This window comes from Perissodus microlepis, chromosome 5 (assembly GCF_051167445.1).
Source record: "Perissodus microlepis isolate ML-2025 ecotype Zambia chromosome 5, ASM5116744v1, whole genome shotgun sequence".
Lineage (NCBI taxonomy): Eukaryota > Metazoa > Chordata > Actinopteri > Cichliformes > Cichlidae > Perissodus > Perissodus microlepis.
Genome location: NC_140465.1, coordinates 5,203,325 through 5,229,394, shown reverse-complemented (window position 1 = coordinate 5,229,394; position 26,070 = coordinate 5,203,325). Strand labels below are relative to the sequence as shown.

Here is a 26,070-nt window from a genome sequence, read left to right as displayed (position 1 = left end):
TGACAATGAATTGGGCAAAAACACATGCACGCACGCGCACACGCACACGCACACACACACACACACACACACACACACACACACACACACACACACACACACACACACACACACACAGGGATGGTATGAAATAATATAGTTTATTTATTTCCAGCAATTTACAAAGTCCTGCAGGAAGAAAGCCTTCCTCCTGCCTCACAGAGGGAGGCTTTTACAAAAGGAACACACAGAGAACACAAAGACCTCAGACCCAGTAAGACTGTACATGTGTTTAAAATAATTTTGACATTAAGAGTCAAAAGCTGATATTTAAAGTCAGTGATGGCAGTCTGGGGGTCAGCGTGGTTCCCTGTGAGTTCAGGGGTTCAACGATTCGAAGCACTGAGGTTAACAAGGCAGCAGGTGGGTGGGGGGTTTTAAAGGCTGGATATGTAAGATAGAGGGAAGGATACATCTGGATTCATAAGAAGACAAAGAACCAGAGAACTCTGTGTTTTCTTTAGGTGTGTTGGACTCTTTATTTCTAATCCCAGACTTCCCAGATGCCGTGTAAAGCAACTTGCTGGGGGGTCTACCAGCTTCCGAACTGAACAAGAACTGATCTCCACTGCAGCGTCATATAAAATCATTATTACATTACACATAATCAACATATTGTACAGTTGCTTTTTTGTTTTTGTTTTTTAAAATCAGAGCTAAATAAACAGACACTACTCTGTGGCGAACCTAGTTCCTGATTAGTTATTCTGAATAGAGCTTGGCTCTGATAGGTTAAGGCCATTCTATGTCTCATAAGTATGCTTTCCCTGTGCGAGATAGGGCGCGTGAGCGTGTGTGTGAGGTGTGTAAGGACAGGTATTAGGCACTGTGCTAGTCATTAGCCTCACTGCAATTCTATCGCAGAGAGTGCAAAAAAGCTCTACTGGCCTTCAGCAAAGAATAGAACGAAGACATGGTGACCATGATACTGAGCCAAAATTAAAAATAAACAACCTTATATATAGAATAAATATAGTATGTACAATTTGCTTTGTGTGCTTCTAAAAATAAATAAAGCATTACATGCCCCATTTTTGAAGTATTCACAACTTTCCATTGACGTCGAGGCAGAATGCTGGCACCTGGTCAGTAAGAGAGTGGAGGGTACAGACTGAGAGTGGAGGGGTGCAACTCTTACAAGTTAAACACTGTAGAAAAGCAGACAAAACCAATGATGTCACTCTAGCTGTGGATGTGAATCCAGAGGACACACACAGGAGATGTACAGTTAGGAGAATCCCTGCAGTGCCCTCTGGAGGCGGTTTTGCAGATTACAGTACAATGTTGCATTTGACCAGCTTGGAGACAGTGTTTACAGTGGTTGTTTGATCAAATTCATGACAAAAAACAATAATAATGAAGCGTTAAGAAGAAAGGAGGCAAAGAATTAAAGGAAAACAAAGAAAAAAAAAATCACAATTTTAACATAATTGACACTTTAAAAAACATCATGAGATCAAAGATTTTAAACAGATACAATAATCAAGTTTTGCACATTCACACCATGTTCCCTGCACATGCATTCTGCTGGCCCCCTTTGGAAACAGTTAAGTCAAGCATCACATGCAGGTTTCTCCTGGACTGACACCGGCACTCGATACAGTCTGTCAACATGGCTCACCACTTCCCGTTTCATTCTCCGCCTCACCTGCGAGCCCTTGAATACAGAGTTAGCTGATGGCAGATCAGTTGTGTAGATGTGGGGCACACGCTAAAGTTATCTCATTATGTCAATGATGATTAAAATTTGGTTAAATCGTATTCAGTTACTCCTATGAAACACTTTCCTCCCTTATTATCAGACATCATTTCAAAAACAAAAGGGAAAATACACACTTTGGCATAACTGGGGAAAAGTAACAACTAATAATGAATTCTGCCTCAATGCTCAATCACACCAAGCAGTAGAATGGTAACATTAGTCTGTACTCGAGAAAAAAAAGATGGAAGAGTTTGGCATTTTGCAAACCAATGCAGTCAAATCAAAAGAAACAGAGCTACTATGTTACAAAGGAGTTAGTCAGTGCAAATATACTGTTTACAAGGCTGGAGAAACCTGCAGTCAGCTGAGGCTGAAGAAGTCGCCGTTGATCTGAAAACACTACGTCCAGATCAACAGAATCAACGTTCTGGGATTTGTTAAAAAGCAGTTTCCTACTGGCAATGTGATTTTACACCCAAATCCTATATTTGTAGGAAAGCTACAAGCTATATTCACTTTCATAAAACAGCTATCTGCTTTGTGACTCTGTCCTATATACTGTGCCTTGCACTGAGTAATAAACACAATTTCCGACAGTAAGTAAACAGGTTCTTGGAAAGCGGTAAAAGTTCTCAGAGATGGGGTTAAGGTTAGTGTACATACATGCAGCCATATGACCTCACATGCCATCCCACGGCCTCTTTCCATCATTTCCTGTCACTTATTACTGACATAGGAAGCTTTTGAGAGTCTGAAAGAATCTGAACTTTCTTTCTTTTAAACTAAGCTAACAATTGCTAACTGACAGCTTAGATAGCTTAGTGAACTGTTAGCATCATGACAATAAGTTAATTAATTAACTTAATTAATTAACTTTTTGTAGTGTTAAACTCTTTTTTTGTCTTGAATTACTCTTTTTTTTTTCTCGGGGGGTATTAACCTAACTTAGCATGTATTTCAATGGAAGGACAAAACCAGGTCTCCTGGTGAAATTTGCCCAAGAACAAGGAGCACAGGAAACTCCACAATGGCCGTATCCGTGTACAAAACCAGTTCTACTGTTACTATTCTATACTACAGAAATCTCCAAACCACATTTTTATTCAGCAATTTATAGTAGCAGAGGGTTATTGCTGGTTAGTGAGCTATGACTCTATCTGGGTCAAGGGTTAGAACTCAAATTTGCTGCACCTGATTATTGCAATTCTGCAGGAGATTTAACTGCTACATGTGGGACTTCATTGTGTAGTCTCACCGGGTTTTCAAGCAGAAGAATTTAGAATTACAAAGAATTTGGAAAATTATGTTGACATTTGCATGAATCTGAATTGACTAAAATTCTTCCCCATATCCTCCTATGACCTGACGCAGTTCCTTGAGCTGTCCCTTAATTCACTACTCTAACGTGGCCTAATTGCTCTGTGGAAACCAAACATTTAGTACGGCCAAATATCCACACAAAATATCTGCCATCATTACCTTTCATCTGGTGCCAGACTGAATACGAGTCAGCATAACCTGGCGGCCTGGCTAAGACAACTTAACACACTTTCAGACTCTGTCCCAACTCTGCAGGCTTGTTCCAGTGCACTACAGCGTGTTGAGCCTCTTGTCACTTACTGAAAGCCTGGCTTGGGAAACACAGCAACACACGTTTTGTTTGTTCAGTAGAAAGTTGGCAGATGCTTACATACAGGGGCACTGGTGCTGTTCTCACGTGGAACCACTCAGGGTACAGTTCAACCTTTGCTGACTTCTTGGCACCACAAGTGGAGCTCAAGCTCAGAGGGAGTTGAGTTTTGATACACTCCTGACTGACAGTCACACACATATTTATTTTTTCTAAAGTGTATTTGCTTGTTTTTTCTGTGAATAAGGATGTTTTATGAGCACAGTTGGCCAACAATGGAAGCAGTCTAACCTGTGAGGACAACACGGCTAAATAAACTAATTATGTGATTTCCAACACATCATGTTAAAACTAAGAGACGAGTCCATTGTTATAGTGACTGTCTGAAGTGCTGGACTTCCCTCAGGTCTGGTAGTCCTTATTTTAAATGCCAGAAATGGGTGTGAACAGCTACGGAAAACAAAGCCTCACATCTTCATTTTCACACCCTGACTCAAATGAAGCCGTCCACCCATGGAAACAATGTTAAAAGGGGATTTAGCTAGTTGGTGGTCCAGTCTCCTATAGTGAAACCCCCTAAAACAGCTCCCTACTAGGAGGACAGTCCTATAGGTTCTAGTAAATCAGATTTTCCATTAGATCTCATATAATTATCATTCTATATACGTGAAGTAGCACTTGGTGATTATGCATTCTAGGCTTGTTTGGATGTTTTTTCTTTTTGCTGTCTTTTTTCTATCAAGGTTTCAAGTGTTAAATGTTTTTAAAAACAAGACGGCAAATGTTCCCATTGAAAATAATGAGGACTGGCCGTGCACATAGAACAAATATCCATTCATATATCAGCTATCAAATGCATCTTTTTGAACAATAACAATCATTGTCAATGGTATCATAACAAAAGTGGCAGGACTCATTTATTAAGTAAAATAACGGTGGAGTAATGAATCCATCACAGGTGGGGTTTTGTTGCGTGGTTGAGGTGAAGACATTCCATTTTCTCTAAGGTGGATTTCTGGGCTGCTGCTGAGCAACAGTGTCCTGATATCCTGAAGATGAAATGCTACGTGCACTATGTGCACCGTCAGTCAGAGCCTGACAGGAGTTTAGCCCTTTCGTTGTAGATGTCCTGTTTCAGTGTTCAGGCAATGCGAGTGATGTTCGTCACTGCTCGAGCGTGCAAGGATACAGTAAGGATTTAAGTTGTTTTTATGTGTGTGTGTGTGTGTGTGTGTGTGTGTGTGTGTGTGTGTGTGTGTGTGTGTGTGTGTGTGTGAGCGCGTGTATCTGTGCATGCATTCAGTTGCCCACGTTAGTGTCTCTGTCCCCGATGAACCAGCGCAAGTGGAAGCACAGGGCTAGGAAGCCAGTCCCCAGCAGGTCACCCAGCGCGGTCAGGTACGGGATAGAAAAGTTGTCAGGGTCCATGCCCCGACCCCACATCCAGTGGACCATCCAGTCTGCCAGGTAGAGGAGGATCATGACCTGAAGAAAGCATAGCCAAATTTAGCGAACAATGATTTTTACATAATATTTGTATGTCATAATCAAGACGCAAGTATCAATATTTCGGAATTCCTCAACTTCTCAACGACACCCTTACAATGTTGTAAAAATGATGTACAAACATATCTGTACCTGGAGTAGTGCAGCAAACAGGTAGAAGGTAATGAAGATGGGTGTGAGGGTGGTGTGTCCCCCCCTCAGGGAGTTGATGGTGTAGAGGAAGACGAGGTGCCCTGGGGCAACCAGCAGGAAAAGTACACGGGCTGAACGGGAGTTCACAGCTGGAATGGAGAGAGACGAACATGAGTTACATACGAGGAGATAGCATGATGGAAAACGCTGGACAACACTGGAAAAGACTCTCCTGTGAAGCAGGAACAGGACATGCCAACAAGGCTGTGTCATTAAGGTTATTTTTGTACTTGTTTTCTTTGAAATTCTTTAAAATAGTTTTGTTTTTCATAGTTGGTTTGTTTTTTAATGGTTCCTTGACACACTGTTGTGGTTGTTCTGTCTCTGTTGTTGTTTTCTGTCTCTGTTGTCAATTTGTGACTTCATGGTTGGTTTCCTTTGTTGAGGCTTTGCCGTTTTCTTTGTTTGTTAAATGTTTGTAGTTATTTTGTCTCGCTGTCCGTGCTTTCTCACTTTGTCTGTTGTTGTTTTGTGGGTTTTTTGACCTTTCCACTGTTTTGCCTCTTTGTTGTCATTATTTTGACTTTAAGTTACTTACAATTTTTGGTGGTCATTTTATGTCTGCGGTATTTTTAAATTCATTGTTGTTTAATTGCAGTCATGATGCACCTCATTATAATTATCTAATGGATTTCCTGATGTCAAATAGTAACATCAAACTGGGCCCTGCACGAGCTGGCTTGAAGGATAAACTATGAAGAAGTCCAACACAGTTAGGATTTCTTTGTATTTGCTGGCTTGATAAAACCTCAAGCCCAAGTTGTAGATGACGGGTATCACAACAGTGGTAATCAGCTGTCTCTGTTAAGCCGGGGTTTCTGCTTCAAGCTCTGTGTGTCCATATGAAAACATGCATTTTACAGGTTTTACTCCCCATGAGTGCCACCTACATGAGTAAGATCTAGTAAAATCTATGAAGTCATTGCTGCAGATAAATGTTAAACTGCTGATTTAGTGCAAGTTAATTGTTTTATGGCTGACTGCACTGTCTGTGCTGCTGTTTATTTCTGAGCGGACAGACCTTCGAAACTTTAAACTGGACCCATTTAAAGATTAAAGATTACTGTCCCACAGCCGAACAAAAGAAATAGCTTTAGTGTGTGAGCAGATGAAAGTGAAATAACGTTATTGATTGAGCAGGTATTCCTGGTGTGTGTTTTCCATTTTAGTAGCTGCAATTCCAGCGGTGTAAATAAGACTTAACCGCACATTAGAATAAAATCTAAAATCATTTTATATATTTTCTCTATAACCAAATGAATACATGCACATTCCTGTGACAATGCAACACACGGTTTGCACTTCATTCAGTGATTTTTACTAATGTAGGGCTTAACAACTTCTACACTTCCCCAACAAAGAATCAGTATTGCTCTTAAAATACGCTGCAAATAAAAGAATCAGTGAAATCGCAGCACTTCCAGCTGACTTTAAACTAAACTCTGCGTATAGCCTGCTCCCGCCCAGGTTACATTGTCAGCATAATGTAAAAAAGAGTGACTCTTATCACACAGAAAACACTTTAAGCTCAATATAGCCAATAGTCTCACTTGTAATACACCCTCCGTATGGAAAAAAACTGTTTGTATGAGATAAAGAGTGGGCGGGGACAGTGGAACATTTATTCCACTGCTGCCTGATAACTTACTGGAACCAAAGAAGGAAGTGCAGGGTGTGGGACACTTCCTGGGGGCTGGGTTGGGATCCCCCATGGGTATACCGTTCATGTGTAGATAGGTGGAGATTCGACTTGCCTGAACTGCTACCAGGTTACCTCCCACACCTGGCACATGAAAACATGACAAATCAACCTCAGTACTAACAAAAACATTTCTCCAATCGAGTATTGTGGAGCTGGCCTTTAGCCGTGCAAGAGCACGGCGCCATGCCAGCTCCATCGGTTAGTATTATCGCAGTGCACATATGCTTCCTCTGGCAGGCATTAGTCAGTGTGTCACTGTTACATGACACAGATGGGTGAGCACAGCAACAGTTCTAAATACACAATTTAATTGGTTCCAACAGATTTCTCTGCATTTGTTGTTTTACTAGTTGGCATATTGAGGGTTGTTATTTCCACCTCTTTTGTACACTTTTGTTCTCTGACTGCTCACCGTTGATGACTGGAGTGAAGACAGCCATGCCAGCAAAGTTTGGGTTGGTGACAGTTTTGTCGAGGATCAGACCACCGACACTGAAAGACACACACAAGCAAAAAAGTGAACAAAAAGTGAACATACTGCTATTTACCATACAAAAACATGGGTAAACTGAGAAGAGAGAACTACAATCAGACATGCATTTAAAACACTTAAGGACCATCTGTAAACTCGTATACATTATAATCCGTTATCCCGTGGAACACATTGGAGGAATCTTGAGGAAACCCTTGTTGTGATTTAGCACTGTATAAATAAAACTGAATTGAAGTATATAGACTGTAAATGTACTCAAAAACATATTTAAAGTTTTATTTATTAATTTTATATATTCTGCCCGAGGATGGATTCAGCCCTGAGCCTGAAAAGAAAACCTAAGCACCCTAACTGTAGAGTCTTCCTCATGGCCAGCAGGGGGAGACTCCTGCATGTGCAAAAAGATGCCTCATGGGGTTTTCTCCTGTTCTGAGGATCGGGGTCTGGGATGGTGTGGAGCCTAGGTTGTTGGTAGGCTCTGTGACATCATCAGTGAATACAGCAATAGTAACTGAGAAAAACAAAGGCAGTACTCTGAGTTAAAAATCCACATAAGCAAGCACATCCTACCTGCTGATGGCCATGGCGATGATGACTGGCTCCCAGCCGGAGTAAAGGACCTCTCTGGTGGATGGGATCTTCCTGGCTATCAGCACCCATAGTGGGCACATCGCCACAAAAACTGCACACACTAGAGGGTTGGCATAATCATTGTACTCTGAATGGGGGGAAAAAAGATATTGATGCTTTAGTAGGAACATCTTTGTCATATTTTGACATAATAAATTTTTCATTTTTTAATTTTCTGAGAATTATATAAAAAACCACCTTGGACGTGACTGAAATGCAACATTTTGACTGTTTTCATTTGGATTGCCGTTAAATCATGGCCTTTCCTGCAGAAGGCAGTACTGCAGCTTGACTAACAATGCAGGAGATTACAGGCTGGTTACAACACCCAAACACCAACCGTGTTTGTGAGTGTCTAAGCCAAAATATCCCAAATAAGCTCAACAAGCAGCAGTGAGTAAGACTATAAAGTCTGTAGATTCTCTGACAGACTAAAGAGCTACAGGATTACTCCACACTCTGCGTGTCAGTGTTTGTCACTGTCTGTGGTGTGCAAATGATGGAACAGCAGGGAGCTCGATGGAGCTGGGTGTGCTGCCGGTGAAGATGCTATCACAGCGCTAACAATACAGCCACACAGCTGTGGAGTTTCTTGCCCCGGAACACAGCGAGAGTAGGTGTGGGCGGCTTTCATCCTTATTTACCAAAAGCAGAGCAACATTTCATACATTCTACTCATGCCGCTCCCTTTTCTTTAATAACTTCAAAGGTAAAGACGACTCTGGAAGCTGTTTGATGGATCTACCAACTATCAAAATAATGTTGAAATGATTCTGTTGGAATTTGGGAGTTACCTTCAGTTGCGAATCAGAGGCTCAGTTTAAGACTGACGCACATGCGAGAATTTGAGACGGCAAGTATCCACTATTCAAACCACCTAATTGAGCACATTCAGGTAAAATAATGGATCGCACACCTGTTTTCAAATGGAAAAAGCAATAAGATCTGTGGGGATGCTCGTCATTTCCGTTACCTAGCTCTTTGTAGAGTCCTGTTGAGATGCCTGCCAGCAGGGACAGGGTGATCAGATCTCCTAGGCTAGCAGCGATGGGCGTGGCCACATTGTCAGGGTTGATGCCGACTTTTCTGGATGCAACAATCACGCCGATCATGATGAGACCTGTGAGATTTTAGATCAGAGGCATCACAACACAGAAGGCAACAATGCTCTTAACTGTCCAACAGTACTCACTTAAAAAAACAAAAAGAGTTATTTTGATGCTTGATTGCTCAATTGGGATTCTTTTATTTCCCTTAAAGGAACTGACTTTGGCAAATACAAAGCCTGGTTACAAACAACATGTGGGAGTCAGAGGCAGCATAATGTTTCCGCATATCTAAAATGTTTAAGGTTCTTTCCTACAGCAACAACAGACAGCTCATGTTGGTTTATAGCAAAAACAAAACAGCAACAAAAAAATGGTTTTGTCTGAAAAACAGTTTCGAAAACAGCTTCACTCAAACGTAGTTGTTGAGCTGATGAAAGCCAGTAAAAACATGATGACTGCACCTATAAAGCAATCTGATGTTGTCAGCGTGGTTCCAGGAATGTGTGATCAGTCCACCACTGTGGTTCAGACTGAAAGTTCTCAACAACAACTGACATCCGCTGTCCCCAGAGTAAGAAACCTACCGACTCCGCTCATCACCCAACTTTTCAGCTGGTGCTACTTTAAAGTTTGTGGGTTTTACTGAAATGCTCTTATATTTGCTAGATGGAGATTTGTGGTGCACACAGAATGAACCCTGGTGACTTATGAGGTTGGACATATTAAAGGTTTTTGTTCAGATATAACAAATAAACACCTGGATATGACTTCCATGTACCTGGGTATAGATACCTCAGGATGAACTGTCATGTCTGTCACTTAAATGTTGATCTCACCAAAATGTTCAAATGTTTGCCATTTCACACTTTGTGTTTAGTACTAATCTGCATATAACATGTTAACACACTGAGCTATGATAGCATGTTGGGACTATTATAGCAGCTACATCCAAATATTACACATTTAATCCTACACACTACAAAGGCCAGCAAAACATCGACCAGTTCAATCTATTAGAATTATCCAGATAACTAATACTTCAGTTTTATTTTAGTTTAAGGCATTTCATTGATTAGAGATAAGAGATTCTTATTTCTTCTGTGGATGCTGCCATGCTTATTTACACACAATTTATTTGCAAAGCATGTTTTCATTGCACTTTACTAATGCATGTACCATATTATACACCTTAGCCAAAGGCAATATTTTTTTGTGAACTTTTGGCACATCATATTAAAGAAAATAACATAAAAAGTACCATAAACTACTACTAAAGGGGCTAACTTATCTAACTGATAGCAAAATGAGGTTAACTTATTTATCAACTCTTTTTCGTGTAGATAACTATGGTATATGGACTGATTCTCATATAGTGCTTTTCTACTCTCCCGGAGTACTCAAAGCGCTGTATACAACATGCCACATTCACCCAATCACACCAGCATTGTCTTCTAAGTTTCTTAGTGTTTCCTAACTACCATTCATACTCCGATGAACGCATCGGAGAGCAATTTGGGGTTAGCATCTTGCCCAAAGATACTTGGCATGCAGACTGGAGGAGCCACAGATCGAACCGCCAACCTTCTGATCAGTAGATGACAAGCTGAGCTATAGCCACCCTATAGAGTGGTTCACACGTTTGCCTATCAAATAAAGAGCTGAGGTTCAAGAAGGAGGCACATGTGCCTTACGGTGGTGCCACGAAGGGCATCTGATACTAAAGAAATCTGTCAAATCAAACTCGTGGAGCTACCTGCTGTGGTGACCACTTGTGAACAAAGAGGCCGCTAAATGTAGCTTCTTCTTCTTCTAGTTGTAACTATCAAGAGCTTAAACAGCACTTGAGTGAAAAAGACCTGCTAATGATGGCAAATTAGCACTGAGAGTTACATAAAATCCTGACGTGACTGATGAGTAGCCCTGTGAACACCCCTCACTTCCCAACTGGTGACCATACCTAGCAGCAGAGAAGCGATGAAGGCGGTGGCCACACTAGAGGCACACAACAGCACTGCATGGCCCAGCTTGAAGTGTCCCTCTGGGATCCAGCCAAAGATCACAGCAGCTATGGAGGCCAGGAACCCCACTACTGTGGCTTGGACCTGGGTGAAAACACACATATACAGATTTACCATAAGATAGTTCTTGTTATTATGACTCACAGCTAACATGTAAACTCCTGATGAATGATATTATTATGGCCCATATAAGCATATTTCAGTCAGTCTATATACAATTTTTGACCTCATCTTCTTGATACATACAGTGACATTACAGGCTCCTTCTCAAAGTCAAGGAGGGATTCTTAGCATCATCATCATCATCAAATACTGTTGAAGGGCTGGTCCATTATCTACCATCTTTCTAATTCAACCAAGGACTGAGTGGGAAGGAAGGTGTGTATTATTACTATTCTTACAGAACAATAAGTACAGTTATCAAAAAAAGAAAGTTTTCACAGACTACACAGGACTATGTAGTCTGTGAAAATCTAAGATCACTCTTCCATAGGAATTAAGAGAATAACTAGCAGCCAAATACTGCCAACAGAATGGACTTGATTAACTGACCATCAGCAAATGTGAAATGTACCTCCATATAAACAGAATCTCTGGCTGTTTGCTGGTTTGGGGCATTCACAATGTTACAACCTTCCCAGCAGTGGACGTTCCTGCAAATTCATCCCAAGGTCAGACCGTGCAGGGCTCGAAGAAACAGCAAGAAGCTCTAGAAGGCCTCAGTTTGCATGTTAAATGTTACAGCTCATGACGGTACAATTGAAAAAAAGACTAAATAAGCATGGCTTGTCTGGGAAAGTTGCCAGGACAAAGCATCTTCTCTCTAAAAAGAAAATGGCAGCGTGGCTTAGAGTTGCAAAGTTGCATCCAAACAAACCACACAACTTCTGGAGCAATGTGCTTTGGACAGAGCAGACAAAAGTGGACATGTTTAGCAACAATACACATTGCTATATCTGGGAAATCTATCTGTCCGTCCACCAGATAAAACTTGGTCAAAAACCGGGTCTTGCAACAGGAAAATCATCCCAGCAAGCCAACATATCTTCAAGAGAACGGCTGAAAAGAACCCAGTCAGAGCTCAACCTGACTGGATGCTGTGGTGGGACCTTAAGAGAAAGGTGACAAAGACTGTAAGGAAGAATGGTTTAAAATTCCTCCACAACAATGTGACAGACTGTTAAATTTACACAGAAAACAGTTACCTGAAGTTATTGCTGCTAAAGGTGGTATCTTCACAATGCTAGTATTAATGTTAGTGTAGCATGCCTCCCTCTTGTCTAAATATGGTCACTTCTAGCTCCAAAAAAAAAGAAAAAAAAAAGATAGTGACTGCCATAAAGGTAAAGTGGAGGCTTGAGTGTGGAGTTCACAAATCAATGAGTAATGTCACACTCGCTATCTGTTTCAGTGTGAGTTCTCAGAATCATATGAAGCAGTTTCCAGTGTAACCGCCTTCGGAGAGCACCACTGTGACCCAATGTGAGTGCAAGATAACCCTAGATAGAAAGTTGTGACAGCATCGGCCAACACTGGCTTAGTGTTCCAGGAACTATGGACTCACCAGGTATTATATAACTATAAGCTCACATCACTGCAAACTACTAGGGTCGGGGTCCGTGTCACGAGAGACCAAACAAAGACTTTAAGCAATAAAGAGATTTTCATGCCTTTGTTTGTGTACAATAAATAAAACACACTGCAAACTAATATAAAGAGCCGAGTACATGCAGCTTGGCTGCAGTGAGAGCAAGTAAATCAAGCACAAAATAGACCATATTCGACTGACATGTCTGTTCTGTCTCGATCCTTTTGAACGTGAGGTCAACCCCTAACTCTTTTACAAATGTTACTGTGCTCTGTAGTGACTGGTCAGTGTGTTTACTGTGTGCAATAACTTGTGCAACAAGCTTTTCCAGACAGGGTGGTAACTGGCTTCCTGAAATGTGACATAAATGTGAAACACCGTACATTTGGGCTAACCCTCTAAAGGCAGGCGATGCAGATTTGCAACAAGTAAAAGCTAACAACCTGATTACCCCACATACATATTTTATGAGTTTTTTTACTCAGAAGTACCACTGCAGGTATTCTTTTGTGCATTAGCAACAAAAACTTAATTTGAGCCTGAGAGGGTTAAAGGACAGACTGTATTATGGGGACCACAATTTACAAAACTATCATCTTGCTTTATACAGTAAAGCTTTAAATCAGTGATAGGAACCATAAACACATCAGAAAAGGGTTTACTGAGGTAGCAGAGCAAAGTACCAAGGAGCCTTTTTCCTCTGAACTCCCAAATAATTTGACTTTCAAGCTTGACGGTGACAGTAATAAAATTTGGAATACTTGCTGAGAATGCAGATTTTGACTTGTTGATTAGGACGTTTTTGTTAATGGGAAAAAATTTTATTCACAAATGCAGATACTTTAACGCTAAACCATGTATAAACAGATGGCTGAATGACTTTAAACTCTGGGCTAAATCGCTGAAACTTGTGAATAACAAGAAAGCTCATAAACTTGTTGTTTTATTTAACGAGTTTAATATATGTTAAAAAAGAAACCTCCCTATTTTATAATCAAGACTGCCCTTTTTTGTTCATGTTATTTTTTGCCTTTGGTTCAAATCCTTCAATGACTGTTCTTTCTTTTTGTGCTAACTCTTTTGGCTTTGTGTTTATTGTTTTTTGTTTGTTTGTTTTTTTTCTTGCTATAATGCTCAACCGAGGATATTACATATTCAGATTAATGATGGTGCCTTGTATGTTATCCTGTTGTTTGTAAATAATGTTCTTAAAAATAAATAAATAATAATAATAAAAAAATAACTAAAATTTTTTTTTGACTTTCAAGCAGAGAAATCTACCCCCTGGTGGCCATCAGAAACACTGCAAGCTTAACCTGTTAACATCTACCAGTCACCTGTGACCTGTTCTCATCTAGATGCTTATATAGATTTTGCATGGCATTAGTCAGTGGTAATCCTACAACCTAGTTTAGGTGCATGCAAAAGGGTTGATTTTAAAAGTTACAGCTAGTTTTGGTGCTTGTTTAGCATGTAGCTAAAATGCAAGCTAATCCTAGTCCTACCGCGAAGTGGTTCAGCAGTGACCTGATGAATGTTAAGCTGTTAAGGCATTGCACTGACCTAATTTCAAACCCATCTTATATATTCAGTTTCAAAATATTTTGATTTCAGTTTGAGATTTTTTAAAACTTTGCTGCTGCTTTGAGTATTACTACATGATTCCACTAGTACTATAATGCATTTCAGTGGTCTCATTATGTGACTGGTCTGTTTAATGGATGTAAACATGGTTGAAGATGCTCCGTGACAGCAGTCTTCATTGTGTTTCCTGTACCTGGATGAGGGCCAAGTTCCCCATGATCATCTTCCACATGTCCTTGGCTGTGTCCATGTGCCCAATATTAGCCTGAAAAACACATAAGAACGAAAACGTTATCATGACCGTGTGTAAGTAGCTGTGTGTGTTTGTGGGTGCGTGGGGGGATACAGAGTGTTCACAGTCTGTTGCCTCTTGGTCCCATCAGAACAATAGGGTGTCAGTTCTCTGGACAAAGACACTCTGATCTGATCCCCCACCCTGCGGCCGACTCCACTTATCTCATCTCTGCTCTTTCACATACACACCCTTAAAAACACACACACACACTGATGGTCTTGTGCATCAAGTGGCTACAGTGGCTACAGTGGGCTACTGTGAACCCAGATCAATGATCCTAATGCCCATCCACAGTGAGAGGACACAAACAGACAATCTCCTCTTCCTCTTTGTCCTCGCTCGTTTGCATATGCAGAAGGAAGGGAGACAGCTGGATACATGAAAATCGCTCGTGAGGATATCACTTCATCCTTGGTTCTTCATTGAAAAGTGTATGAACTGCATGATCCCACTGCATGACTCAAGATAGCTTCCAGAGCTTTAAATATTTTGTGTTACCTAATCTGTGAATTTAGTGTAATGCCACGTGAGATATAGCTTTCACCTTTAATTTTGTCTCTAACATTTATCCTCTGCCAGAGTGTTTGTCAGTCACTCGTTAAAGTGATTTCCCCTGAACTTGTACTAACGTTTCTACTTGAATATAGTTTAAATGATTGGTGAAGATCCACAGCCGAACCCACAGAGATGCTTTCACCAGTAGGCGTGTGTGTGTGGTTGATATTGTTGTGGTTTGATTCAGACAACATGGCTTCACAAAGCGCCTGTGTATACTCTTCTAACTGACTGATTAACTTTTAGGGTTGTTAGTTGTCAGGTATTTCCTTTATAAGTGCAATCTGTTCGACTTTCTTTGTGTCCCGAGTGCGAACTTGTGAGAACAAATCAGAGCTCAGAGATTTAAATAGACGCTAGCTGTAATAAATCTAAAACAAGAACATTTGCGAAGAGCTACTCAAAATGGTTTAACAGAAAATAGCATTGTCCAGTGGCTGGTGGTGTTATTCTGGTGTTGCAGACAACAAAGCACTGTTTTATCAAAAGCATTTGCGCAATTGGTGTCTGTCTTTGGCTAATGATCCACAAAACACCTCACAAGTTTTGGTTGAGATCAGACAACTAAAAGTTCCAAACACTGGAACAACTCACGTGTTTGTGGCTGCAAGATTATTTGACCTAACAAAACACAGACTGGAATTCACCCGCTCTGCCTATCAAAGGCAAACCCACATACCAAAGTATTTTTTATTTTTTTGAAAATATTTTTATTGAAAAAAGAAAACAACAGTACTTGCAGTTACCGAAATACAATCAACCTTTCTTCATTTTCCTAAGTAAATAAACTTATATATATATATATATATATATGAATTTTTTTTTCATATTTTCATATTTTCCACTTCTGGATACAATTCAGAAAGTCTAGACCTAGAGAAATGCACCCTGTGTATGACCTTAAATTGAATAAGTCCTATTCCCGCTCTACCACACCCACCCACACACGCAGGGCTTGGGGTGCAGGTATGTCACCAGGGTGCAGGGGAGGCACTCCCCCTCTGTCCCCTTCTGGCCGCCTGTGCCTCAATTTTATTCTGCAACCTAGACATCCACATTACTCACACTCTCACATAACACATACATATAGGGCCGTGGGGGTGGGCACGTTTTACAGCATCCAGAGGATGGTCGGTGTACTCCAACCCACCTCTGGCGCTGGTGCCCTACCCTCAATTTTAAATGCATTTAGACACTGAGGGTTTTCGGGAGGAGCCGTGCTGCTCTCTGAGAGGAAGCTAGTACCATGCTCTCCTGAGTTTTAAATGCACTTTAGAACAGCACACAGCAACACTACATATGAGCGGGCGTAGGGAGATTTGAGGTCTTCACTCACCCCGGTTCTGTTAGCCGTCAGGGCTGGGGGGCTGGGAGGAGGTGCTGGCCGTCAGACTGGGGTCTGGGATGCGGGGCCCCCCTGCTACTGCAGATAAGGAGGTGGTCCGCTTGCCTCCACCCCAGAGAGAAGGGTTACATCTCCTGGGTCTAGGTGCGGCTTGCCCCTCTGAGGGCGGGGGTACCTGGACCTGGGATATAGAGTATGTTTGGGGAGTGTGACTGTCTGTGCAGTGTCTATTTGTGTCTGTCTACACGTTGGGTGAGTGCCGAGTATTTGGTTGTGCATATGGGGGTGGGAATGCACGTCTGTGTCCGCGTGTGCCTGTTCGTCTGTGTCTATATGTCAGGTTGGGTCTTAGACTCAACCTCTCTGGGTACATCTCAGGCCCTCTAAAGTACGGAGGCCTATCTCCCCTCACCACACTCCCTGCCGGTGGCTGATGCCCTCAGACGTTGGTGTGTTGGTGGTCCTTGTCGTCTGGGGCTGGACGCTCATGCATGTACCGGCTCACTCCTGGTGGCCGATTGGCGGGGCCTGGCGCCTGTGGCCCGGCTGGGCTCCTTCCGGGGGATGGGATGCCCTCAGGCCTCTGGCCTCTGGGCCTGAAGCTCGGTCCTCTCTGGCACAGCTGGCTGCCGGCAGAGCCCGCGGGCACGCCACTGCAACCCCCTCTGGCCTCTGTTCCGTAGCTGCGGGGTGACCTCTCGTTTGGGGCTCTACCCAGCTCTTCCCAGGAGGGTGGCACGGTTCCCCCCCCTTTGGTGGTCCTCCTCGGGTCCTTGTACTCTGGGGCCTGGATCTCCTCCATACCTGCTTCATACCCTGGTGGACGGGGCTATGGCTCCCCACACTCCCTAGCAGATCGTTACATGGAGAAACCTTTGGAATACAAGCATGCTGATCCACACAGGTATGCACACAGGTGTACACACGGGTGTTCACAGACGCGGACTACACCTTTCTTGGCTGCTGCCTCAAAGCACATTGTGCGCTGTCTATCTTGCGTGCTGCACAATATCGTTTATTATTTAGTATCTACTGTTATCTACTGCTAGCTAGTTTATTGTGATGGTGCTGTTTTTTTTTATTATGTTGCTCTTTGTTGTTTGCTTTCTCTTCTGTTTTTTTTCTCCATACAGGTGATCCAGGCGTTTTTTTTTTTTTTTGTTTTGTTTTTTTCTTTCTTCCCCCCCTTCTCACCGTCTCTTCTCCCCTCTGGTTTTCTTTCTCTCCCTCTCTTTCTTTCATTCTTTCTCCCTGTCCTATCCCCCAGTCATGTCTGTCCCGTTTGTAGCAACCGAAAATAAAATAAATTCATAATTATAATAAAGGTCAATCAAATGGACCAATATGGCAAGGCCATGATGATCCACTTGGTAAAATAAATCCGCTTGGCATCTTTCTTGGCCTTAAGACAACAATTCTGATGGCTAAAGATCCAAACGGGACACAAAAAAAAAAAAAAAAAAAAAAAATTTGAATAAGTCCAAGACGAGCACAAGAGGTGGAAGATCGTACCCTCGCTATAGCCTGTTCCCAAGACTCCTCATGTATTCGAATTCCTAGTTCTCCTTCCCATGTACACTTAAGCTTAACATTAGAGTGGTTACTAAAAGGCAGAATAGCATCATAGAGTTTCGAAATGGTTCCTCTGTGATGAGGAATAAATGATAACGTAGTTTCCCACTGCTGTTCTGGAGGTAAAGAGGGGAAATTTGGGAAACACTTGGCAACAAAATTTCGAATTTGAAAATAGCGAAACAAATGGGTAATAGGGAGATTATAACGAGAAGACAAGTTGGGAAAACTATCGAAAACACCATCCACATATAAATGTTTGAACTGTTTTATACTCTTGTCACACCACACTGAGAATGTCGAGTCCAAAAGTGAAGGGGGAAACAAATGGTTGTCGCTTAGAGGACCCGAGGAAGACGGCATTACAAAATTAAAGTGACGTCTAAACTGAAACCAGATTTTGAGTGTGTTAAGAACCACCTGATTATCAGTGTACAGAGAGGGTTTTACGGGTAAAGAGGAATAGAGCAAAGCCGGTAGAGAAGAGCCCTTACATGACGATAGCTCCAATTTACACCACGAGGAACCAGAAGATTTTAGCCAGTAGCAAAGTTTATGGATGTGAGCGGCCCAGTAGTAGGCTAAAAAATTAGGTAATGCAAGTCCTCCACTAAATCTGCATCGCTGCAGCAAAGTTTTAGAGACCCTAGGTGGCTTCCTTCCCCAAATAAAAGAACCAATAATCCTGTCCAGTGAAACAAAAAAATGTTTCGGCAAAAATAAGGGAATTGACTGAAATAAAAATAAAAATTTTGGTAAGATGTTCATTTTAACAACATTAATCTTACCGATTAAAGAAAGGGGGAGATTACCCCATCTTTGAATATCAGATGTGATCCTTGATATAAGAGGAGACAAATTTGCTGATTTAAGGCCAGCTAGAGAGCGAGTCACGTTAATCCCTAAGTACTTAAACCCAGATGGACTGAGACGAAAGGGTAGATCGGACTGTTGAAGTTGACGTGCTGCCGTATTAACAGGAAAACACTCACTTTTCCCCAAATTTAATTTATAACCTGAAAACGAACTGAAGTTCTCCAGAATACTTAAAACAGCAGGGATGGAGCATGCAGGGTCAGTCATATATAATAACAAGTCATCCGCATACAATGATACTTTATGTGTAATTCCATTACGGATGATTCCCCTGAATACAGAAGAAGATCTCAATGCAATAGACAGAGGCTCGATGGCAATGGCAAAGAGTAAGGGAGACAAAGGGCAACCTTGACGACAACCACGACCCAGCGCAAAATAATCAGAGTAAACATCATTAGTATGAACACTGGCTTTAGGGGACGAATAAAGAAGCCGAATCCAGGAAATAAATTTATCGCCAAAACCAAATTTCTCTAAAACTGCAAACAAGTACTCCCACTCCATCCTATCGAAAGCCTTTTCAGCATCTAAAGAAATCACAAGTTCAGGAAGTTCAGATAGACGCTTTGAGTAAATAACATTAAAGAGTGTACGGGTATTAAAAAACAATTGCCGTCCCTTTATAAAGCCATTCTGCTCTTCAGATATAATTCGAGGAAGCACATCCTCAAGGCGAGATGCAATTACTTTAGCCAATACCTTTGCATCGGCATTAAGCAGAGATAATGGCCTGTAGGAACCACAGGAGGTTGGGTCCTTGTCATTTTTGAGAAGGAGCGCTATGGTTGCTTGTGTGAAAGTAGGTGGTAATGAACCCGTTTCCAAGGATTCGTTAAACACAGACAAAAGCAATGGTGCCAATTTACCAATAAATGTTTTATAAAATTCAATTGGAAACCCATCCGGGCCCGGGGCTTTATTAGACTGCATAACTGTAATAGCTTTTAATACTTCTTCAACAGATAATGGGGAGTCCAATTGCCCCGCATCATTAGCACCAATAACAGGGTTTGAAAGATTATGAAGAAATGCATTCATTTTAGCTTTATCCGTGGGAAATTCGGACTTGTACAACAAAGAGTAAAATGTTTTAAAGGTAGAATTAATTTCCAAGGGATCTGTAGTAATATTGTCATAAGAGTGTTTAATACTGGGTATCACATGCGAGGAGGCCTGACGTCGTAACTGATGTGCCAACAAGCGACTAGCCTTGTCACCATATTCGTAATATGAGCCACGACTGCGTAGTAATAAGTGCTCAGCCTCTTTGGTTGACATAAGATCAAATTCTGCTTGCAAATCAAGGCGCTGCTTCAGTAATTCTGGAGAAGGGTTCAGTGTATAACTTTGATCAACGTTACTAATTGCAGCTATAAGTTCTTTAAGCCTGGCATTAATCTTTTTATTAGCACGGACAGAGTAAGAAATAATTTGACCTCTCAGGTAGCATTTAAGAGTCTCCCATAGCAGAGAATATGAAACAGAATCATCCTGATTGAAGGACAAGAACTCCTCAATAGAGCTTGAAATAAATTCACAAAATTCTTTATCCGCCAGAAGGAGAGAGTTAAATCTCCAAAGTGGAGGACTACGTTTATGGGTAGAAAGCTGAACATCCAATAGCAGAGGAGAATGATCAGATATTACAATACCAGAATAGTCGGAAGAATTAACACATGAATTAAGAGTTCTGTCGATGAAAAAATAATCAATCCTGGAATAAGACTGGTGGACCTGAGAGAAAAACGAAATTTTTTTGATTGAAGGGTTGCGAAATCTCCATGGATCAACAAGATCATTCTGTTTCATAAAATCTGAGAATATTTTAGACATAGATGATGGAGTCAAATTACGAGGACTAGATCGATCCAAAATTGGATCAAAAACACAATTCAGATCACCACCAAGGATAAGCAAATGTGTATTCAGAAAGGGGATGTTACTCAGCAATTTATTAGCGAATTCAGCATCATCAAAATTCGGGGCATATACATTTACCAACAAAACCTTTTTCTGCATTAGGGTACCAGCAACAATGATGTATCTACCATTCCTATCAGCGATAACATTGGTCGAAGAGAATTGAACTTTTTTATTAATGAGAATGGCCACTCCTCTAGCTTTCGAATTAAAATTTGAGTGAAAGACCTGACCTACCCAAGGGCAATATAACCTATAATGATCCTTAATGCGAAGATGAGTCTCCTGTAAAAATGCTATGTCAGAATTTAGACGTTTCAAGTGAGTAAAAACCTTAGATCTCTTAACAGGGTTACCCATACCTCTGATATTCCAACTAATGAATCTAAGAGGCATACCTGACCCAGCAATGCTGGGGTCTATATTGCCATTAACCATTCATAAAAAGGAAGAAGAAAAAGACCAAACCAAAATGCCAGTGGCCATGAAGAGCCGAAATGGGACAGCCCCCCCAACCCAACCCTGAACACAAATACACCCCAAGTCTCCACAGAACAGAACAAAGGAGACAGCAGTGTACCCCCAAAGTAGCAAAAATGATTCACCGAAGTGACTGGACTAATTGGAGTCTAAATAAAAATAAAAGCGAGAGAGGGAAAAATAACCTCTCGCCAACTTCTCTACAGTATAACAGTGTGCGTGTAACAGTAAACATGTTTTTTTAAAAAGGGAAAAAAGAAAAAGGAAACCAACCAACCAAAAAAGATCTCACAGTACAAAATATGACTTCCTCAGAAGGAGAACTTTCCAACAAATCACCGAAAGTGCATAAAATTAAAAAAAAATAAAATAAATACATACATAAATAGATAAACAATTAAAACAAAAACAACCAAACAAAAAAATAAATAAATAAAAATTTAACAGAAACAAAAAACAACCTAGTCCTATGTAAATCAATGCAGCAAGCTTGGAGAAGATTGTGCCGGACTGGTCCGAAGTTCAAGAGTATAATATATGATTCAGTTTCAATAAATAACAATGAAAGTAAAAGGAACCAGCACACCAACAGTACAATAACTAGCACAATGGCCTAAGAAAACAATGCACAGGTGGCGTTAAACCTAAGGAGAGCATGAACCCTTAGCAGCATTACAGCATCAAACTGAGGGGCTATTGAGGCTCACCCAGAGATCAAAGTTTTGACATAATCACTGGCCTCCTCTGCTGAAACAAAGTCCTTCTCGACACCCTTATATGTGATGCGGAGTCGCGCTGGATGAAGCAGGCCATACCGAACACCTTCAATGCCACGGAGTTGCTGCCTGACCGTGTTGAATGCAGCACGAGCCCGTGCCACCCTGGCGGTGTAGTCGGGGAAGACTGAGATGGTCCGATCTCCAACTTTAATCTGTCGGCGTTCTCTAGCACGTTGTAAAATGTCAACACAGTCAGTGTGGTAATGAAACCTGCATACAATGGCTCGTGGACGGTCGCCGGGCTTAGGTGCGGGTTGGAGGGTCCTGTGCGAACGATCCAAAAGCGGCTCCTTCCCCAGATCAAATGCTTCTTTTAGCAAGGAAGCTACGGCAGCAGTGGTGCACGTGTCAGGGCCCTCCGGTACTCCCACTATCCTAACATTGTTGCGCCGCGACTTGGACTCCAAATCTTCACACTTACTTTCCAGCTTGGCTACATGAGCTGTGGGGCCCTTGATAGTGTTTTTCATCTCAGCTATATCATCAGAGCAGACAGTAAGTGCGTGCTCCATCTCCTTGACCGTACCTTTTAGCTCAGACATGGTAGCGTCATTGGCAGCTTTATCGATCGCCAGCTGCGTCTTCACCGCCTGCAGGTCGAACTTAATGGTAGACAAAGCATCACCCAGAGTATCCTGAAGTTCCTTTTTAAAGATGTCGGCGATATCTTTCCTCAGCGAAGCCAGCAACTCGACCTTGAGAGCCTCAATATCAGGATTAGCTTGACATGTGGGGGGCTTTGCAGGAGACGACGGCTCACTCGAGGGTGTGGTCGCGGTTTGCAAACTAGGCCTCAGTTGTGTTTGAATAGTACTGCGGGTTTTAACATTTTTTGCTGCCATTTTACGCCGGTCCGAGTAAAACTTCTCAACAAGACAATCCACAAACCAAAACAGGACTGGAAATATGGCCAAAACGCGCGAATAAATAACAATTTAATTGAAATCGGCGGGAGCTCCCAGACTCGCGTCCTACTCCATCAAAGCTCAACCAGAAGTCCCCCCCATACCAAAGTATTTAAATGAAAAAACAAAACAGCATTGAGAAACAGCAGGATGGTCTCTATGCCTCAGTGCGTACGTGTGAAGCATTACTCATCCTCTTACATTTCACGTAGTCTAGCAGCATCCAGTTAATCTGGCACTAAAACAACTGGTCTTACATGACAATCAAGTGTGCAGCCATGTACGTCAATATAACTCATGCATCTGCCAGATACAAAGCATTAGAGTCACAAACACATGCACCACGCCCATCAGTAAGTATGTGCGTGCACGCCTGCTGCTACGACAGTTGTGCTGTCACTCAGAGTGGGAAGATGGCCACGAATGCTGATAAGAAGGTTTAAGGCAAACAGATAAAACTGAGCCAAACAGCTGTGCAACTCCACATATGACTTTCCTTAAAACCTTGGAGCGTAATATAAGAGCCTCAGTTTCAAAGAATATATCTTGATGCAATAAAAGCTGCGAGGCTTTTGAATTTCCTAACCACATTTCCCTTTAGAACAACATGTAAACTGACAGAGTACACAGACGACACACAGAAATTCTCAGAAACATAGCCTGGCGTTATGTGATGATGTGTGATAATGATGCCAAATCCTTAGCTGTGTGTGTGTGTGTGTGTGTGTGTGTGTGTGTGTGTGTGTGTGTGTGTGTGTGTGTGTAGGAGGCTGGATTAATGGTGTTGGGATCATCAGAGAGATGTTGTTAAAGTGATTCATAGATGACATAACATGGATATCCTAAAATTCAAAAGCAGCACCATGTTTTTCAGCTGCTGGCATTCACTCTTATTTAATAAATACAGAGCAAGTCTGCAGTTTCCAGCTCTGAATCCTGAACATACACGAGTTGAGTATACAGGGAAACAGCGACTGTTGTTGCCATTGTAATCTCTGATAACACTTTGCAGTTTTTCCCAACTTTCTTTGCAATGCAGGTGGTGCTGGCAATCCATCAACGATCATACATAATCAATTAGGCCCAATTATATTCAACAGAACTGAGAAAACAGCTGCTTATTTCCTCATTCCTTAATCGCCTCAGTAAATAGGTTAAAAAAGTCCAAAGGGAAAAAAATCAAAAAGGAACCACAGTCATGTGAACTGAAAACTCCGACAGCCAGCCAGTACTGGGGATTACATGATTTTTTTCAGTTATAAGCGCATTAGGAAACTTACAGTGGTCTTAATCTGCTCATAATTAGCGGCGGCGTGGAAAGAAACGTGGTCCTGCTGAGGCCAGCCAGCAGAGAGCTAACAGTAATGTTTCAGGACAAGCACCAGGGTCGGGCCTACTTTGTGAAGATGGATGTGAGAAAAGTGAAAACTTTGCAGACTAAAGAAAGAATCGATGCAAAAGTCTGTTTTATTTATTTCCATATTTCCACGTAGATGCATGTAACGTTATTATGACTAATGCATTTTGTGTTTTCATTACTTTGAATACAGCCAATCGAACTACACAACGTTGGTTCAATCAGTGCTGAAGCTCTGACAAATCATTACTACTTCCACTGCCCAATCTGACAGTTATTAACCATTATACACTGGGCTCTGAATTAAAACAGAAATAAAATAGAAAGTAAAGCAAATCATTACAAAAATCTGTTGAAGTTTGAACCTTAAATCACCATCAACGGTGTTTCCTCAAATATTCAACTTTTCCCGTTTGTTTTCCTCTATCGTTGGGCTCTTACTGAGAAAATATGGAAATTATACATATATAAAACCTCTGCAAAGTGCAGTTTTAAGTAGTGCACCTGCAAATCATATTCAGCATTCAATTCTGCATCTGAAACCTTTGCTGTAGCCACCAATTCACAGGTTAAACCAACTGGTGTATTTAGGAGGTGATGACATAAACAAGATTTAAAGATTTAGCTTTAGCTTGGAGCAGAATGAGTTAGTACACTGGAGCAATTTTCCAGAACAAATTTGCAAACATATGACTTTTTTTTGCAGCGTGGATGAGGAGTCACTGGTTTCACACAGGCTAGTGGAAAGAATGTGAGGATTGGTGCAATTAAGAGCACTACTGGACTTATTAAAAAAATGTAAGTTTTGTTGCTAACCCCTGGTTACCTGTGCTGTCAGGTCATCGACCCTGCTAGCTATGTACAATGTGAAATGGTATTGTCAGCTCACAGATAGCAAAGCAGTAAGAATTGCCTTTAGTATCAAACTGCAGTCATAGAATCACTGCACCTTCACAAACAAAAGCATGTGACTGTATACATTTGGCTATGAATGGCTAGATGGGTAACTAGCTGAAATTAGAGCTACTAAGAACTTTGGTATCTGTGAAACACTATAAGCAGCTAATAGTTAACCAAATGTTATATGACAATATGTTATTAAGGTTTCACGTTATGTGACTCCTAACCATGTGACGTTAACTTATTTTTATTGTGGGTGTGTGACAACGTAGGGTCGAGCAAATAAAGTAGCAGTCACACAGGCCTAGAGAGCAGCCCATCACCCTCCGACAACTGCTGGTTACAAGGAGCAAATAAGTGTTCTGCAACCAGTTGGAAAGTGGTTGCAGAACAATCAGTGTGTATTCCTGACCGGTTGGTGAAAACTTCCTTGCAGTTGCTATCGATTTCCGTGGTACTGACTCTGTGAAAATTGCGACACAAACAGGAAATGAAGACCATTTGCCTTCAGCTTAATTTCACCTAGCGAAAGGCAGCAACCTCCAGCAATAACTCCTCAGACAATTGGAAATACTAATTTTTCCCTCACAACTGGTAGTTTTATGAAGTCCAATAAATTATCTCACAGCTCCAACAGTGATGTGACACTGGATTGAGCTATACCAGCATATTCTGAGAATTCAATCAATTTTTAGCTACTAGATCAAAGGAAAACACTTTTAGTTCAAATTACTTGATATTTGGAGTTCACGTCTTCAGGCAGAGGTAAAAAACTTCCATTCACCTTTAAACAACCTGCTAACCCAGGTGAACAAGCTAGATGGGGTCAGTGGAAATATTTAGTGAGGAATGTGAGGAATCAGTTTGTCTGAAACCTATGTCACATAGGCAATATGACCTCTGAACTACGCACAATCAGCTTTGAGGGGTCTGACAGTGACCATAGGTCT

The 26,070-nt window shown here is 41.4% G+C and overlaps 1 protein-coding gene across 3 annotated transcripts in view; it reads right to left on the bottom strand.

The window, feature by feature from the left end:
* Positions 1 to 121: 121 nt before the first annotated feature.
* slc41a1 (solute carrier family 41 member 1) overlaps positions 122 to 26,070 on the bottom strand; it is a 35,518-nt gene continuing 9,569 nt past the window's right edge. For all 3 annotated transcript variants that reach the window (XM_084927481.1, XM_084927479.1, XM_084927480.1), the window contains 8 exons: positions 14,327 to 14,398; positions 10,901 to 11,045; positions 8,868 to 9,014; positions 7,835 to 7,982; positions 7,184 to 7,263; positions 6,718 to 6,852; positions 5,010 to 5,158; positions 122 to 4,856 (listed from right to left, as the gene is read on the bottom strand). In XM_084927481.1, the coding sequence (XP_084783607.1) occupies positions 4,671 to 4,856; positions 5,010 to 5,158; positions 6,718 to 6,852; positions 7,184 to 7,263; positions 7,835 to 7,982; positions 8,868 to 9,014; positions 10,901 to 11,045; positions 14,327 to 14,398 (1,062 nt within the window). In that variant the 3' untranslated portion in view covers positions 122 to 4,670. The remainder of the gene's footprint in view (positions 4,857 to 5,009; positions 5,159 to 6,717; positions 6,853 to 7,183; positions 7,264 to 7,834; positions 7,983 to 8,867; positions 9,015 to 10,900; positions 11,046 to 14,326; positions 14,399 to 26,070) is intronic.